The 17136-nt window shown below is 40.9% G+C and overlaps 1 protein-coding gene across 1 annotated transcript in view; it reads left to right on the top strand.

Moving 5' to 3' along the window:
• Positions 1-14246: 14246 nt before the first annotated feature.
• LOC103356097 (alpha-1,6-mannosylglycoprotein 6-beta-N-acetylglucosaminyltransferase) overlaps positions 14247-17136 on the top strand; it is a 26636-nt gene continuing 23746 nt past the window's right edge. Inside the window, exon 1 of the mRNA XM_008280146.1 lies at positions 14247-14288. Within this exon, the coding sequence (XP_008278368.1) occupies positions 14247-14288 (42 nt within the window). The remainder of the gene's footprint in view (positions 14289-17136) is intronic.

The following is a 17136-nucleotide window of genomic DNA, read 5'->3' as shown; positions in this document are numbered from 1 at the left end:
TCGGTCTCGACCCCTCAAAGTCTTGGTCTTGTCTCGGTCTTGATACACTGTGGTCTCGGCCATATTTTCGGTTTTCGGTTCCTTCCCACTGTTGCGGACTGCTTGCGGACTGCTGAAGCTTATAGGGAATGCAAATGTTTTGGATTGCTGGGTGTTTCTGTCTCTGCCTTTGTGAAGCGCTATGAGATGACTGTTGTTATAAATATGCGCTATACAAATAAAATTGAATTGAATTGAATTGAATGTCTTGGTCTCGGTTTAGGTGGTCTCGGCTACAACACTAGGACTAAATAAGGAAATAATACTATAAATAAGTGTATGTATAAAGATGAAAGTGCAAGTGACCAGTTTGATTGTCAATTGTTTGAGGTTCAGCAGGCGGACTGCCTGAGGGAAGAAACTCCTCCTCATCCTCTCTGTGTTTGCCTTCAGGCAGCGGTAGCGCCGCCCTGACGGCAGCAGAGAGAACAGTCTGTGGCTGGGGTGGGTGGGGTCACTCACAATCTTCCTGGCCTTTAACCTGCATCGTTTCGTGTAAATGTCCTGCAGGTTGGGGAGGGTTGGTTCTGATAGTGCGCTCAGCTGAACGGACCACCCTCCTCAGGGCTAAGAAGTCCTGCTGCCCATCCAGGTGGTGATTCTCCCAGCCAAAACAAAACTCTCAATAGTGCAGGTGTAAAAGGTCCTGAGCACCTTGAGAGGGAGCTTAAAGTCCCTCAGTCGTTGGAGGAAGTAGAGACGCTGTCGAGCCTTCTTCACCAGGGTGTTGATGTGACAGGACCACGTCAGGTCTTGCGTGATGTTAACACCCAGGTACTTGAAGCTCTCCACTCGCTCCACCTCTGTCCCGCTGATCCTGAGTGGGTGGTATGCCCTCTGCTGCTTATTGCTGTTGTCCACAATCAGCTCTTTAGTCATGCTGACGTTCAGGAGGAGGCTGTTGTCTCTGCACCAGTCCTCCAGGTGGGTGATCTCCATCAGATAGTCCTCCTCGTTGTTGTTAGAGATCAGACCCACCACTGCTGTGTCGTCAGCAAACTTAATGATAGTGTTAGAGTCTGAGGTGGACAGGCAGTCATTGGTGTACAGCAGAGGGCTGAGCACACAGCCCTGGGGGGCACTGATGTTCAGGGTGTGTGAGGGGGACAGGTGGTTCCCCACTCGAACCACCTGTGGTCTGCTGGTCAAAAAGCTATAGACCCACCTGCACAGGGAGGAGGTGAGTCCGAGGTCCTGCAGCTTAGTGACCAGTCTGGAGGGGATTATGGTGTTGAACGCTGAACTGAAGTCCACGAAGAGCATTCTCACATAATTCCCCTTCCTAGTGTCCAGGTGGGCCAGGGCTGTGTGAAGCAGATAATTTATGGCGTCGTCTGTGGATCTGTTTGGCTAGTGTGCAAACTGTAGGGGGTCCAGGGAGGCAGGTAGGGAGGAGGTGATGAAGTTTTTGACCAGTCTTTCAAAACATTTCATCACCACAGAGGTGAGGGCAATGGGCCGGTAGTCGTTAAGACAGCTGGGCGTAGCTTGCTTGGGGACAGGAACAATCACAGACTGTTTAAAGCACCTGGGGATGATGCACTGGGAGAGCGAGAGGTTGAATATTTCTGTGAACACCGGTGCAAGCTGGTTGGCACAGGTTTTCAGGACACGGCCAGTTATACTGTCAGGTCCTGCAGCTTTCCTGGCATTCACGCACTGAAACATTTGCCTCACGTCATGCTCCGTCACAATGCGTCTCTCCTCCTCTCTGCCGGGCAGGATGCGCGCCTCTCGCCTGGGAGCCTCGAAGCGTGCATAAAAATTGTTGAGTTCGTCGGCCAGAAAGATGTCAGCACTCACCATGGGCATCGGTGTTGCTTTGTAGTCCGTCACTGTTCATAGTCCCTGCCACAGTCCCCTGATGTCCCTTTGCTGCAGCTGTGACTCCAGCTTCTCCCCGTACCTCTGCTTGGCCTCCCTCATGGCTCTGCAGACGCTGTACGTAGCGGCGCGGTACAGTCCCATGTCTCCGGTAGCGAGTCCTGTGTTGTAGGCTGCGGTGCCGGACTTCAGAGTGTCGCGGATGCCTTTGTTCATCCATGGCTTCTGACTGGGGAACTCCCTGATGGTTCTTTTGGGGATAGTGTCCTCCACTAGTTTCCCAATAAATCCCACAACCGCCTCCCACAAACTGACGTCATCACCGGAGCTGTGTTGGAACATGTCCCAGTCCGCTGTCTCCAAGGCGTCCTGCAGGGCGGCCTCTGATTGGTCAGACCAACACGTCACTTCTCTCTCCACCGGGGCTGCCCGCTTCAGCCGCTGCTTGTACCTGGGCAGAAGGAGAATGGAGGCGTGGTCTGACCTGCCAAATGGTGGTTGTGTCTTTGCTGCATAGCCGTCTCTGAAGGGAGAATAACAGTGGTCCAAAGTTCTGCCTCCTCTGGTGGGGAAGGCTATATGCTGGTGGAGTTCTGACATCGCCTTCTTCAATTTGGCACTGTTAAAATACCACGATGAGGGCTGCCTCCCGGTGGTTAGCCTGGTAGCTGGATATAGCCTCATGTAGCTCAGCTAATGCAGTGTCCACCTGCGGGTGGATGTAGACGGCACTGAAAATAATGGAGGTGAATTCCCAAGGGAGGTAGAGAGGCCAGCATTTGATGGTTAAAAGTTCCAGGTTAGGCGAGCAGGACTTAGAAAGACACACAACATCTCTGCACCTTTTGTTGTTGGTCATGAGACAGACACCCCATAAGGTTAATGACACAATCTGGTAAATTAAGTTCTGCAGGACTGATGGTTCGTATGAACAAAACTGGTGACTGTTTAAAGCATCTTATTAATAGTGTTCATATAAATCCAAAAATATTGTCAAACGTGGTATTAGGTTATTGCATTTAAGGAAAATATTTGCTCCCCTAACCTTGACTCATGTATGTTAGTTGATTTTTGTTCAGAAAAGCTGTTGTGTATTTTACAAAGCATCTGACATTTGGTCCCAGCGAGTATACTAAACTGACATGTCCAGATTTTCCAAATGTGCCCAAAAACCAGTTACAGATCCATCACATCCCTTAATGAAAAACAAACAAACAAAAAAATATTTTAGTTAAAAACCCCACAACTAATTTATTGCCTTGCTGGATGCCCCTTGGTACAAAAACACATCACTATTGGTATAAGCATTCAGAAAGACAGCACTTGCTGGGGAGATAAACAGCACTAAGAAAATTTTAAATCTTTTTAATAGAAGTTTTTCTAAATTTGGAAGAAATTAGAAACAAACGTCTCATTATTTAGTCACATTTAATGTTTAATTCATATTAGGCTGTACATGTTGAAATGAAATGTCCCCAAAGACATGATTAAAGCCATTCTGAGGGATGAGAAAGCACTTCTAATGAGGGTCACCACACAAGCTCGAGCAGGGATGCTCCTCCTAGGTGTCCTCTGGCCCAAACAGAGGCATGTAATAACTATTCATAGCAGCAGTCATTCGGCCGTGCATCTCATCCATAAACATCTCAGACAGCGCAAAAGACACAGTTTGCACCTTGAATAGACGGAGGCGACAAACACAGACCTCAAAGAAGGAATCTTTCGTCAGAATTTATCAAAAACCTGCAGCATCAAAATACGGCAGGATCCATATGAGCATCTTCAAAGTGCATTTACGCACATAACACAACAAAACACAGCAGAAACTTAATTGCTTTTTATTTATGATCCCCAGCATGGAGACAAGGTTAAACAGGATCTAATGGTAAATAACACTGGTGAGCTGTCACACATAGTTCGTAAGCTACAGGTAAATATTATGTTCCATAGTTCAATCCTGAGCTCAATCACAGCTCGTTCATATTTTACTGTAAAAGTCTGATACATTTACTAAAGTCAAAATATTTTTCTGTGATGTCAGACTTTTTTATTTAATAGATTTGCAGCAGTGACGCTTTTGTCTGTATTGATGAATTACAGAAGCAACCTCTCTTGAAGGAATGACCAAAATATGGCAACAGGTCGCAAAATAACAATAAAAACATGTTATTGTGTCATAATTGGCTAAATTGGTAAATTATCATCACACATGGACAGAATTTTTAATTCTTTCCAGTCACATATTTTATAATCTAGCAAAGATGTGTTTCAAACTGTAAATTTCGCTAACCTTACATTACTTTATTGGTGTGTTACCAACTCTCATCTACCTACACCTGCTAGCTAACAAACTGGCCATATTGCTAGGTGGCTAATTAACTAGCAGGACGACTAGCTTTCAAACTGATGAACTGCTTTTATCAGCCAAGCAGTGGATAACATTAACTTACATTGCAAGTGAAGGTTTCATTTATACCCATGTTTCAAACATTTTTCTGCCCTGTTTGACATGCTAAATAGCTGTCAGTAGCTCAGGTATGAATACCTGCCAGTGATGGGAAGCTCCAGGTTCTCCACATGGATTTCATGTAGGGACTGAATGAACACCTCCATAGCAGCCTTCTTACAGCAGAGCATCTGGCAAGTGTGGACCAAAGTTATGCAAACAAGACACGGTGGCAAGTGATGCGCTTATAGTCCAAATTTTAGTAAAAAACACAAATCAGAGTTTTCCTGGACTCTGCACCAGTCCAATCTACTGACGCGGTCGGTGACGCAACAAGGCCAGGGAGACAGCACAAGTTAGAAGCAAACAAAACTCTATCATGGTTGAATTTTACTTGTGCCATGTCTTATTAAAGCCCACCTTTGCAGTGCAAGTCAGGTTAATCATGTGATCTTTTAGTTATAGTTTGTTTCACCAAATATGGAGTAGTAAGAGTGTCAACTTACAAAACTAAATCAATAAAAAAAAATAAAAACAAAATAAAAGTGGAAACAAAAAGAAGAAAAAATATAAATAATAATTCATTTAATATTCTAATTTATTTTTTAAATTTATTTTTAATTTTTAAAATGTATTTATTTTATATCACTTATTTTTTTAATTAAATGTTTTAATTTTTTTAAAGTTATTTTTTATTATTTTTTCTTTTTTGTGCTTTTAAAGTGACATTTAATTTAAAGCGACTTTTTCTCCCTTTTTCTTTTCTTTTAAATCAACTTTTAATTTAAAGCAATATTTAGAAGCAAAGGAAAAATAAAACGGTGATCAAAAATGGTGCACAGTAGGAATGTCGTTGTGCGCAGGCACAGAAGGAATAGTACGCAAGTACAGACTTGCATACTATTCCTTCTTGGCTGTGTCCAAAATCACTTCCTATGCCCTATATAGTGCACTATATAGGGTGCATGCCATTTTGTAGGGGTGTCCGAATGTTAAGTTACAAATGTTACACCCTGTGTAGTGCACTCAAAATATCCCACAATGCACCGAGAAAAGTAGTGTACAGCTGATGGTCACTAACCGAGCAATATGGACCGTCATGCATTGCACGAAAGGAAATGGAAATGGAGATGGACAAGAGCGCGGAAAAATTCCTGTTTGTTTTGTTAAATTTTATTTTACCCGGACAGTGAACGTCACTAAAACTGCGGCGCTTGGTTGTGATTTGGACATACTACACCACTTTATTTAAATTGCTTTAAGTTACTGGATCCTGAAGAAACGCTCTCCCATCTGGTATGTACAGCAAAATGACAATAAACTTGATTTAATTTGTTTTTTTAGTGAAGCAGTAAACTGTGAATTTGATGTGTTTGTACTACGCTGTTGAAGCACAAATCACGACTAGTGAGCGACGTAATTAAGAGCTTGAGTAGTGTCCGAAATGTCACTTTGCCGAGGTGCTCTCTATTTACAGCGCCCTCCGTAATTATTGGCACCCTGGTTAAGATGTTTTCTTTAGCTTCTAGTAAATTCAGTTTTTTTCTAAATCATATAGGACGACAATGAAAAAAAAAAGAGGAAAATTCAACCTTTAATTCAAGTGCATTTATTCAGCGTGAAAAAAAATCCCATATTAAAAAATAATTATTTTACATCAAATCATGTGTGCCACAATTATCAGCACCCTTGATGTTAATACTTTGTACAAGCCCCCTTTTGCCAACAATTCATTTGAGTTGAGTTGAAGGTTACATTTTTCTACAATTTTCAGTGTGAGAGTATGCTTCTGCAATAAAAATTGAATTTATTTTAAGGCTTTTAACACATCATAACCAGGGGTGCCAATAATTATGGAGGGCTGTCGTGCACTATATAGTGCACTATAGAGTGATCATTATATAGGGAGTAGGGAGTAGGGAGTGAGTGGGTGATTTCGGACACAGCCCTTGTGCATTGTGTAGACTCGGCACAGCAAGTATCCCAGAATGCATTTCGTGCCAACCAGCGATAAATGCCGAGGAGAAAACTTTCAAAGGTAACACAAGTTTTTTTTTATAAGTACTGCTGTTATTGTGACACATAATGTAGTTTTAAGATTATTTTAATCAAGAAAGTAGTGGTATAAACATAAAATCTGTGGTCAATGGATCAAGATAAAGCCTGCTAAAAATTTTGCACACAACGACATTCCTACTGCGTACCTTTTTTTTGCACATCTTTCCTGTGCTTTTAAGTGTTGCTTTAAATTAAATGTTGCTATAAAAGCAAAAAAAAAAAAGAAAGAAAAATTTGCTTTAAATTAAATGTCACTTTAAAAGCAAAAAAGAAAGAAAAAAGAATATATATTTTTTAAATGGTAGAAAAATAAATACATTTAAAAAATAAAAAATACTATTAAATTCATTATTATTATCAGCACTGTTGCCTCGCAGCAAGAAGGTTGCCGGTTGCCAGGTGGGGGCACTGGAATCTTTCTGCGTGGAGTTTGCATGTTCTCTCCGGATTCTCCGGCTTCCTCCCAAACAGTCCAAAAACATGTTGAGGTTAATTGGTGATTCTAAATTGTCTGTAGGTGTGAATGTGAGTGTGCTTGGTTGTCTGTCTCTAAGTGTAGCCCTGCGATAGACTGGTGACCTGTCCAGGGTGTCCCCTGCCTTTGCCCTAAGTCGGCTGGGATAGGCTCCAGCCCCCCTGCTACCCTCGTGAGAATTAAGCGGTGTATAGATAATGGATGGATTATGATTATATTTATTCTTCTTTTTATTTCCACTTTTATTTTTTTATTCTTTTTTTGATTGATTTTTGTAATTTGGCACCTAAAATACCTAATATTCACCAGAAGTCAGAATGTAAGGCCTCCCTGCCTTCTTGGGTTCACAATTTATGCGAAATATTCTGTTTAAACCACCAGCCCCCGCTGGGTTCAGCATATTTGTGTGTGGAGTTCTTCATGTTGGCTAAAGTCTAGTAACAAGGTCCATAAATTCCCCTGCTCTAGAATCAGTCATTTACATGCGGGTTGCAAACAATCAACAATAATTCAAAAATCTCAGAAACTTATATTTGTGCTTGGAGGGCCTATAAATGATCAATGCCTAAATCTGTTGTTGAGTTTAACAACAATGACAAATTATTCAAAAGTTGAGAAAGCTCCAAAAGTGCATTCGAAGGAAGTGAACCGCTTAGAAAAGATTCCACTCCCTTTCTTGCCCTGTCTAGCAGAATACTAGAAGCTAAAGTCCGGGGGAGATGTGTCAGTGTCATGGAAGTAATGGACTGAAATGTACTGTAAAGGATAGAGGATGTAAATCAGGAAGTGAATAGGTCACTGAGGGCATAGGAGAGCAATCAGTTACTGATGTGTGGTTCAGAGCTGTTGTTCGATAAGTAGCAGTAGGTCAGTGACTTTATGGTATAGTAACTGCATGCACATGATCGATTGGACATGGGGTGGACACTATTTCTGATGAAAAAACAAGCTTGTTTCCAGGAAACCCTAAATTGTAAATAAAAAAATGGACCACTGCTTGCAGTCAGCAAACATTGAAGCAGAAATCCATCAATAAATGCAGGCGATTCAATATGTCATAGGTATTTGGCATTTGTGAGCTCAACATTAAAGAATTCATCATTATAATTAAACAAGCCATAAAGGTGACACTTTTTATATAGTCCACTTGTGCCTTGGAAGTATATTCTCAGTTTCCCAAGGTCTGACCCCAGAAAGGAGGTTAGTCCATGAATAGAGAGCAGCAAACTACTTCATGAAATAATAAAAACTTAAAATCCTCAACAAAGCCTGACCACCAGGCTAAAAACAAATGTTTGATTGCGTGCAAATCCAGATGTCTGATAACAAAAATCTTTCACCTGAAATTGGAGCTTAAAACCTGGATAAAATGTCAGTTTATGACAAAGCTTCCAGCAGACAAAAGCAATGCTTACTCATGTGTAATGCATTTGGTAGTTTTGTCGTTTTAGAGCTTTATTAAGCTTTACTTCCATACTGCATCACACTTTGTTACATATTCTATAAGAAATTTTTAACTCTCACTCCAAATCATCACATCATTAAGCTTCTACTGCCACATCTCAGATTTAAAGACCCAAAAGCACAACACAAAAAACAGCATGTAAAATTAGAAAGAAGTAGACAGAGCAGGCAAAATCCATGTGTTAATGACATGGTCAAAAGTAGGCACAATAGAGAAAGACCAACAAACACAAGATATATTGGCATAAAGCTCAAAGACAATGTGGCAAATGGGGAATGGGGACCCTGTGGTAAATGCAGTGGGGGAGCTAAATGCTGAAATGAATGTAGATGAAACAATTGGGGGAACTAGCAGCAGGTCTGTTCTGTGACACCTACAGGAGATGTAATGCTATTTTCAGTGGCTGCTCATACAGAGTAACTAAAATGTCATGAGGAAAATCAGTGCTAATTAAAACTTTGACTGTTGTTTCAAATCTACTCATTCTTTAAACATAGCTACTCACCCTTCTGGTCTGTGCAGATGAACAGCTTGGCCATCCCCGGTATTCAGCCTGCAGCTCAGGTTTTCCTGGGACAAACGTATGAACCACTTCACTGTGATGGTGACGTCATCAAAAACAGCAGCCACGGTGTTCAGTGCCAGTGCAAGCCCTGAGGCAGGAAGACCAAAAATGTTGCAAAGTGCTGGTAAACAACTGAGCTTCCAAAAAGCAGACAAACACATCAGCTCAGCAAGCAGCAGAAGGGCACACATATTAAATGCAGCAGGATCTTTTACTTTTTCTCCCCTATCCATCTGTTTGCTGCACGTCAAATAATGAGAAATGATCAAATGAATGAAGTAATAGCTTTGGGCACAGTAAAACCAAGCAAAGGTGATCTAAAAGCATGATTTAAAATAAGACTTTCAATTTGTCTGCTGAACACTGCAAATCTAGGACAGAAACAGGGTTTGTCTGAGTGACTAGAAAGACATTTTCATAACCCTGCTTTTGTGTGTAATTTCCTTTGCAGATATCTAAATATTGCAGAAAATGTTTTTATGCTTGGCTGATTTGGAAATTTGGTAAACAGAGTAGTATGATTAGTTCAATGGAAACAACGTGATTTATTTTTTCCTTGAATTTCTGCTCCAATGAAGAGATAAAACATAGATGGAAACATAAGACCAACATGTAGCGATGAAGTGACTCTGATAATCCTCAGACGAATGCTATGTCATATGTCTATATTTTTGTAGAGGGCGTTTTGCTGGCATGGTTTAGGTCCACTTGTCTCTTTATAGAGACTGCTACAAGGACAAAGGTGTTCTATGTGATCACCTTTATCATCTGATCAACACTTAATGGAAGTGTTCCCTTTACAAAGCTCACTGAATGTTTTAATGAAAACGTGAATCACATATGATGGCCTTCACATTTTCCAAATCAAATACTATGGGAGACTTTGGATTGACATATTAGACAGCGGCCTCTATCACCATCATCAAAGCACCAAACAAGGGACTATCTATTGGAAAAATGTAGGCGATCCAATGCCAAAGCAGCACCAGAACAGCTCTGGTGCCACATGGTGACAAAAAAGCCTCACTATGAAAGTTAATGTGGTTGGTTTTGTTTAAAATGTCACCTGTCTGTACATGATACGTGAAACTTGTTAAAGAGATTATAATGAGAAATTATTTGGCAATGTTTTGATTGCCAGAAGGGTTTTTTTTTTTTGGTGTAGACTTTAAGAACAGCATCTTGTACCGTCACTGGTTCTTTATCTTAGTTCAGACCTTTAATTTTCTTCTGTAATTGCTGCAGCTGTTGACTATGGATATGCCCACTTATAAAAAATGGATGAAGTGAAGCAACTGGTGGGAAGTACTCAGACCTGCATGCCTCTACTGAATTTAGAAAGCATGATTTTAGAAAAGCTTGGAAGTGAGCTGGGATTAGAACTGTGACTTACCGTCTTTGCAGTGGTACTCTACAGACAGGTAGCTCTTCAGTTGAGGACACACTTCACCAAAGGAGTTTATAACTTCAGCAATCTGGCAGATCTGTCGGCCTTGGCAGTGAACTGGGAAATACAGAACATAATCAGCTCCTGATAAGCAAACACCAATGATTGTGACATTGTGGAATTTTTCTGGCACAGTACAGGCTTCATATTTTGCACTTAGCAGTTTGTGCTTTTGCAATAAACACAATACGACAATACAGCAGAGCGCTTGCTCAGAACAAGTGTGATAAATATGACTGTATCGAGGTCGGTATACTAGCTCAGAAAACAGAATACAAATCTGAATTCTTCTCCCTTTTGTGTTCTCTAGCAGCATAAGAGACAAAGTGGTTGTGTGTGTTAGGAGAGTAATTGTCTGTGTGTTTAAAAAAATTTATATATTCTATGGATATTGTCAGCACATCACACCTACATAGCTATGTTGGCATAGTTTAATCTTAGGCATTGCCGCTCTGCATATAGCCAATAGCAGTAGCAGGGCAGATGTACACTGAGCTATGCTGTGTTCATCTCATATTGTTCAGTCACAAATAACATTTATACCAGTCTCTCACCTTTAATTCAGACAGTGACATTTTCTCCATTGTGGTAAAAATAACTATGGAAAACTGTTTGCATAATAACACTGACTTAACAAGAACACAATCAATTCAGCTAATCAGAAACTTTACACTCATTGTTTCTCTGTAGTTCACTTGATGAAGAACTGCTACAAACTAGCTGACTGAGGACATTATAGATCTAGAGCATTTGTGCCAGACGGTGAAATTAACGCTTGTATTGTCGTATTGGTCGTTCTGCATAGCACTAGTGAGCAGTAAGCATTAACAAAGAACAAAGTGGTGACAATGGTCAGTCAGAGCCAATAAAATGCAAATTTGTGTACTGCATACATGTAGAATGTTAGAGTAGACATTCTCATACTTAGCAGAGGTAAACCTGTTGGATGGCTTAGTCAGGTGTGTATCTATGTGCAGTCATGCAGGGGTAAGAATAGAACAGGCCCAGCTAGCTGGCTATAGTGAGTCAGTAAACACAGTAATATAATGGTTTCAACATAAACTCAAATATGAAAAAAAAAATCCATTGTTGTATATGCCCAGCGTATTTTCATTGATCTGAGGTGCAGTGGGCACATGAGTGTTTTCTGTATGAGTGTACTCAGTCTTTATTCCCCAGTGCATTCAGGGAAAGGCAGCAATGCCCCGCAGCACTGAGCAAGTTCAGAAAATGAAAGGATGGATAATCCGCTTCTGTTGTCAGTTTGATGCATGAGTCAATATTTATTCTGAATAGATGGATATCATTTATGTATCCTTGAGGCAATTCAGCTTGTAAGCTATTATTGTGAGGCTTATCCTGTATACATTTCCTAATGGGCAATTACTTCTTTTCAAACAAGGATCTGCAGTGAGACAATGTGTTCTTTGTGATATCTGGCAAGCCCTTCTGCCAAATTAGACTGAATATCATCAGTTTCCATTCATGCAGAACCTTTTATGGGGCATACAAGTTTGTTCTCCCATTTCTGAGTTTAGCAAAATAAATAAGAGGAACCATAATGAAGCTGTGATGATTGTGCAGATCAAAGCAGTTACAAGTCTGCGTGAGGTATTATGTGTTCAAACATGAATTATATTAACAAGACTTACAGCTCAATTATGTATTATTTTATTCGCACCGTGTTTTACCTGTAACTGACTCTACGACATTCACCCAGCCACACTCCTGTTGTGTGGATGTTGTTGGAGAGAACCTGGATCGACAGTAATGAATGTTGTTGCGACCGTAGAAGCCACTGTCTATCATTAACACTTGACCAGAGCCGCACTGCAGAGTGGTGCTGCGACCCGCGCACACAATGGATCTCCTGGCCTCTGGGGAGAATACACAGGCGATGCAAGGAAGTAATTCATCATAGAATGATTCAGATTGCTTCTTTGCTTGGTGTTTGAGTCAGAATACATACCAAACTGGCAGATGAAATGCAGATTTTTGTTGCAATCCCTTGTGGCCTCCCACTGGAAGCCTGAGTTTCTCTGTATGTGTCCACAAGCTGCGCCCTGCTGTGGGCTGTTTACCCACTTTGAAAAGGTGATAGGTGAACCATCCAGCCAAGAAAGAGGACCTGAGAGTAGAGCAAACCACTACTGAACCAACTTTGTTTTTGTCTGTTTATAGTAGAATGCTTCTCAACAACAAGTTTTATTTCAGTTTTCATGGATGACACAAATCTTTTTCAAGTTTTGTTGTTCCAAATTGTACTCTTGTACATAGTACATACCCTGTAAACAGTAAAATAGTAGTACAATACACCCTCCTTCCAAACAACCTTGTGCAACAATAATTTGTAAGTCTTCTTTCAGAATACGCTTTGAGATTGAGATGGGCTGCAAGGTGGCTTAGCACTGTTGCCTCGCAGCAAGAAGGTCCCTAGTTTGCGTCCCGATACTTGGGATCTTTCTGTGTGGAGTTTGCATGTTCTCCCTGTGCAGTGTGGGTTTTCTCCATATTCTCCGGCTTCCTCCCACAGTCCAAAAACATGTTGAGGTTAATTGGTGATTCTAAATTGTCCGTAGGTATAAATGCGAGTGTGCTTGATCGTCTGTCTCTAAGTGTAGCCCTGTGATAGACTGGCGACCTGTCCAGGGTGTCCCCTGCCTTCACCCTGAGTCAGCTGGGATAGGCTCCAGCCACAGTCTCCAGTCTCTGTAGAGACTAAAAGGAAAATCTTGGAGGTTACTTATTGTTTTCTTAAATATTGGAGTGCAGATTTTTTTACTTCTTGCAAAAATATCATTCAGTATGGTGTGTAAAGTCATTTTGCAATGCACTGCTGGAAAGTAAAAGGTAATGAATCGAACAGAGAACATTAATCTTAGTTAGGACAAATTCACCATAATTCCTCAGGCCTCCTCTTTTTGTAAAGTGTTGCATTTTATCTGAGCCTTCACACCCATTTCCAATATTGAATAGATTTTCTGAAGTCACTAAACAGGAAAAACAGGAAAGAACATTATCAATGCACTGCAAAATGTATCCTTGGTAGCGTGTTCATTTTTACAACTAATATATACTGTGTTCTTGCATTGCTGATGAAACATATTCATCTCTGCCAGCGATTTGTTCTTTTATTGTGGATGTTTTCTGATTTAAACTCATCTGTCAAAGGTACATATAAACTTTGGACCAACTGCTTGAAACCATAATTTCACAATTATCAAGAGTTGTCTGTTTGCCACATTTTTAAGCACTTACCTTTATCAGTTGAGGAATACTGCGAGTTTGCGGAGGCTGACGGTGCCGCTCCGAGCCACGTGTCCTTCTTGGAGTCCAGGTGTCTCTGAAGGAATTGTTGAGTGTCTTCATCAGGGATAAAAGTAAGGTGTCCTCCACTCTCCTCACACCAAGCTTGGGCACTAAAAAAAGAGCGCTGGAGACCCACAAACTCAAAGCAAGAACCTCTGAAGGCCTTCTGGTGTTCCGGACAGCTAACTTGAACCCCCGTCTCAGTTTCAGCACCAGACTGACAGCTGAGTGTCATCAGCATCAGCAGGTGCAGGATTGCCCAGCACATCCTTCCTTTTCTCATCCCAAAAACCAAAAGGTAGTCGTACCGCCTGTCGCTTCAACTCCTTGGAGGTTTTAGAGCATGTTTTCATGCACACGCCCTGGCTACATCCTGCTTTTGATTGGATCTGGCATCTCCCACACACCTTTACCTCATGTCTGTAGACCATTGTTTATCTAACATGCAGACTAACTCAAAAAGCGATGAATGCAGTGCCTCTGTACACAGACAGCAACAAAAGGACATACAGGAGAGTAGTTTTATCCAGAAGACAAAGGACTCGAGGTTAGGTTTTTCCAGTAATTGCTCCAATCTGCCTGAAACTCGACACGCCAGATCAGACTCCAACCCGGAGCATGTCTGCGCTACACCCCGACGTGAAGGCCGACAATCGTACGGTGAGGACCCGTCCATCGGCGCTTGCGGCTTTAATTTACTTTGTTATTTAAAAAAAAAAAAAAAAAAAATCAGTTGCTTTCAAAATCTAACTTATTTTTACTGTTTTTATGATCCCACATGTGCTACACTTACTATGTGTAGTACTCGTGATCAGGATCTCTTAACGCACTGTGCCCAACTTGATTACACAATACGTTAATCCTGTTTTTCTGGAAAAGACATCAAGCATCTAATCTTACCACGGCCTTTGTATATGACAGTTACCCATTTTGCAACCTAGGTTCCTGAAAGTACTACAGCTTATAAACAAGATGGTATATGAATAATTATCACTCTGCGTTTATTAGTTCAGCACTTAGCATTTGTTTTGTTGTTTCGTTGGGATTTTTGCTTCCTCATCAATTGTTTTTTATGTCCATCAGTCCAACATGCTCATATAGTGGCTCCTCTTTCCTTGTGTAACTTTTCTAATTCATTCTACCCTCAGTGGTTTTTTATTGAGATGTGTGACTGAGCCTTTTACCAAACAGCTTGTTTGTGTTGTTGCAGTGTGCTGTGAACTAACACAAAGTAAGGGATATGAGGTAGCACTGTCGGACTCCATAGTTTTCTCTGGACCCCTGCCCAAGTTGACCAGTGACGACATGTTTAGCCGCATGTCGTCATTCAATCGCTGGCTGTCGAGGTGGTGTCCAGAAAATGGTGTGGACTTAATAGATAATTGGAGAGGCTTTTGGGGAAAACCTGGCCTCATTAGGAGAGACGGCATCCATCCTACTTTGGATGTTGCGGCTCTCTTATTTAGAAATATGGCCAGATTTATTAGTCAGCAGAACCCCTGACAGTCTAGAGGTGAGACCAGGAAGCAGAGTTGCAGTCTTACACGCTTCTCTGCTGCTTCCTTAGGGCTGCCACCTAGAATATATGTTATAGAGACTGTGTCTGCCCCCCGATCATCCAGATCTAGATCTAGATTTTATAAGCCTAAAATTAACAGCAGAGGAGCTGTTCATAACAGCCTCATCCAGATTAATAAAACATCATCAGAACAAAAAAAACAAACAATTAAATGTAGACTATTAAGTATTAGATCTTTATTATCTAAGTCTCTTTTAGTCAATGATCTAATAACTGATCAACACATTGATTTAATGTTTCTGACTGAAACCTGGCTGCAGCATGAACAATATGTTAGTCTAAATGAATCGACTCCCCCAGCCACATTAACTTTCATTTAGTTAGAAGTACAGACAGAGGGGGAGGAGTGGCAGCAATCATCTACTCAAATCTATGAATTAACCAGAGACCAAAACTTAGTTATAAATCATTTGAAAGCCTTAGTCTTAGCCTGAACCAGAAAGCGCAGAAACCAGTTCTGTTAGTTGTCGTATATCGACCACCCGCTCCTTACTCTGAGTTTCTAACTGAATTCTCAGAGTTCTTAACTGACTTAGTGCTCAGTGCAGATAAAATCATTATAGTGGGTGACTTTAATATTCATGTAGATGATGAGAATGAGGGCTGCAGGGTGGCGCAGTTGGTTGCCTCGCAGCAAGAAGGTTGTTTGGACAGCTTCTCTACTGTGAACCTCTCAGAGCTCACATCAATAGTTAATTCTTCTAAACCAGCAACATATATGTTGGACCCCATTCCCACTAGACTGTTTAAGGAGATCTTTCCTTGAATGAACAGTACAGTGTTAGATATTATTAACTTCTCCCTACTAACAGGCTACGTACCGCAGGCTTTTAAAGTTGCTATAATAAAGCCACTTCTAAAAAAGCCTACTCTAGATCCAGGTGTTTTAGCCAATTACAGACCAATATCCAACCTTCCTTTCATCTCAAAAAACCTTGAAAAGGTCGTGGCAAACCAACTATGTGATTATCTGCATGTAAATGTTTCAGTCAGGATTTAGAATCCATCATAGTACAGAGACAGCACTGGTGAAGGTCACTGACGATCTTCTTCTAGCTTCAGATAGTGGACTAGTGTCCGTTCTGGTTCTATTGGATCTCAGTGCCGCATCTGATACTGTTGATCATAGCATCCTATTACATAGATTGGAACATGCGATTGGACTTAAAGGGACTGCGCTGAACTGGTTTAAATCATATTTATCAGACAGATTCCAGTTTGTTCATGTTAATGATGGTTCTTCCAGCTGTACCAGAGTTGCTTATGGAGTTCCTCAGGGTTCTGTGTTAGGACCAATATTATTTACTCTGTATATGCTTCCGTTAGGCAACATTATTAGGAAGCACTGCATACATTTCCATTGTTATGCAGACGACACCCAGTTCTATTTATCTATGAACCCCAATGAAATCAATCAGTTACTTAAACTTCAGGCATGTTTGAAGGACATAAAGGTCTGGATGACCTTTAACTTCCTTCATTTAAATTCCGACAAAACTAAGGTTATTGTATTTGGCCCTAAACACCTCAGAAACTCACTATCTGCCCAGACCAGGATATGTCCTTTAACTTCCATATAAAACAAACATGTAGGACAGTTGTCTTTCATCTTCGTAATATTGCCAAAATCAGGAGCATCCTGTCTCAGAGTGATGCTGAGAAACTAGTCCATGCATTTATAACCTCAAGGCTGGACTATTGTAATTCTTTATTATCAGGATGTCCTAACAGTTCTCTTAAAAACCTTCAGCTTATACAGAGTTTTGACAGGAACCAATAAAAGAGATCATATTTCTCTAGTATTAGCTTCTCTCCATTGGCTTCCTGTAAAATCAAGGATCCAATTTAAAATCCTGCTTCTAACATATAAAAGTCTTAATGATCAGGCTCCATCGTATCTTAAAGACCTTATTGTTCCATATTATCCTA

Source organism: Stegastes partitus, unplaced genomic scaffold, assembly GCF_000690725.1.
Source record: "Stegastes partitus isolate 25-593 unplaced genomic scaffold, Stegastes_partitus-1.0.2 Scaffold183, whole genome shotgun sequence".
NCBI classification, from domain to species: domain Eukaryota; kingdom Metazoa; phylum Chordata; class Actinopteri; family Pomacentridae; genus Stegastes; species Stegastes partitus.
Note: the sequence above shows the minus strand (reverse complement) of the source record. Positions and strands in the feature narration are given on the sequence as shown.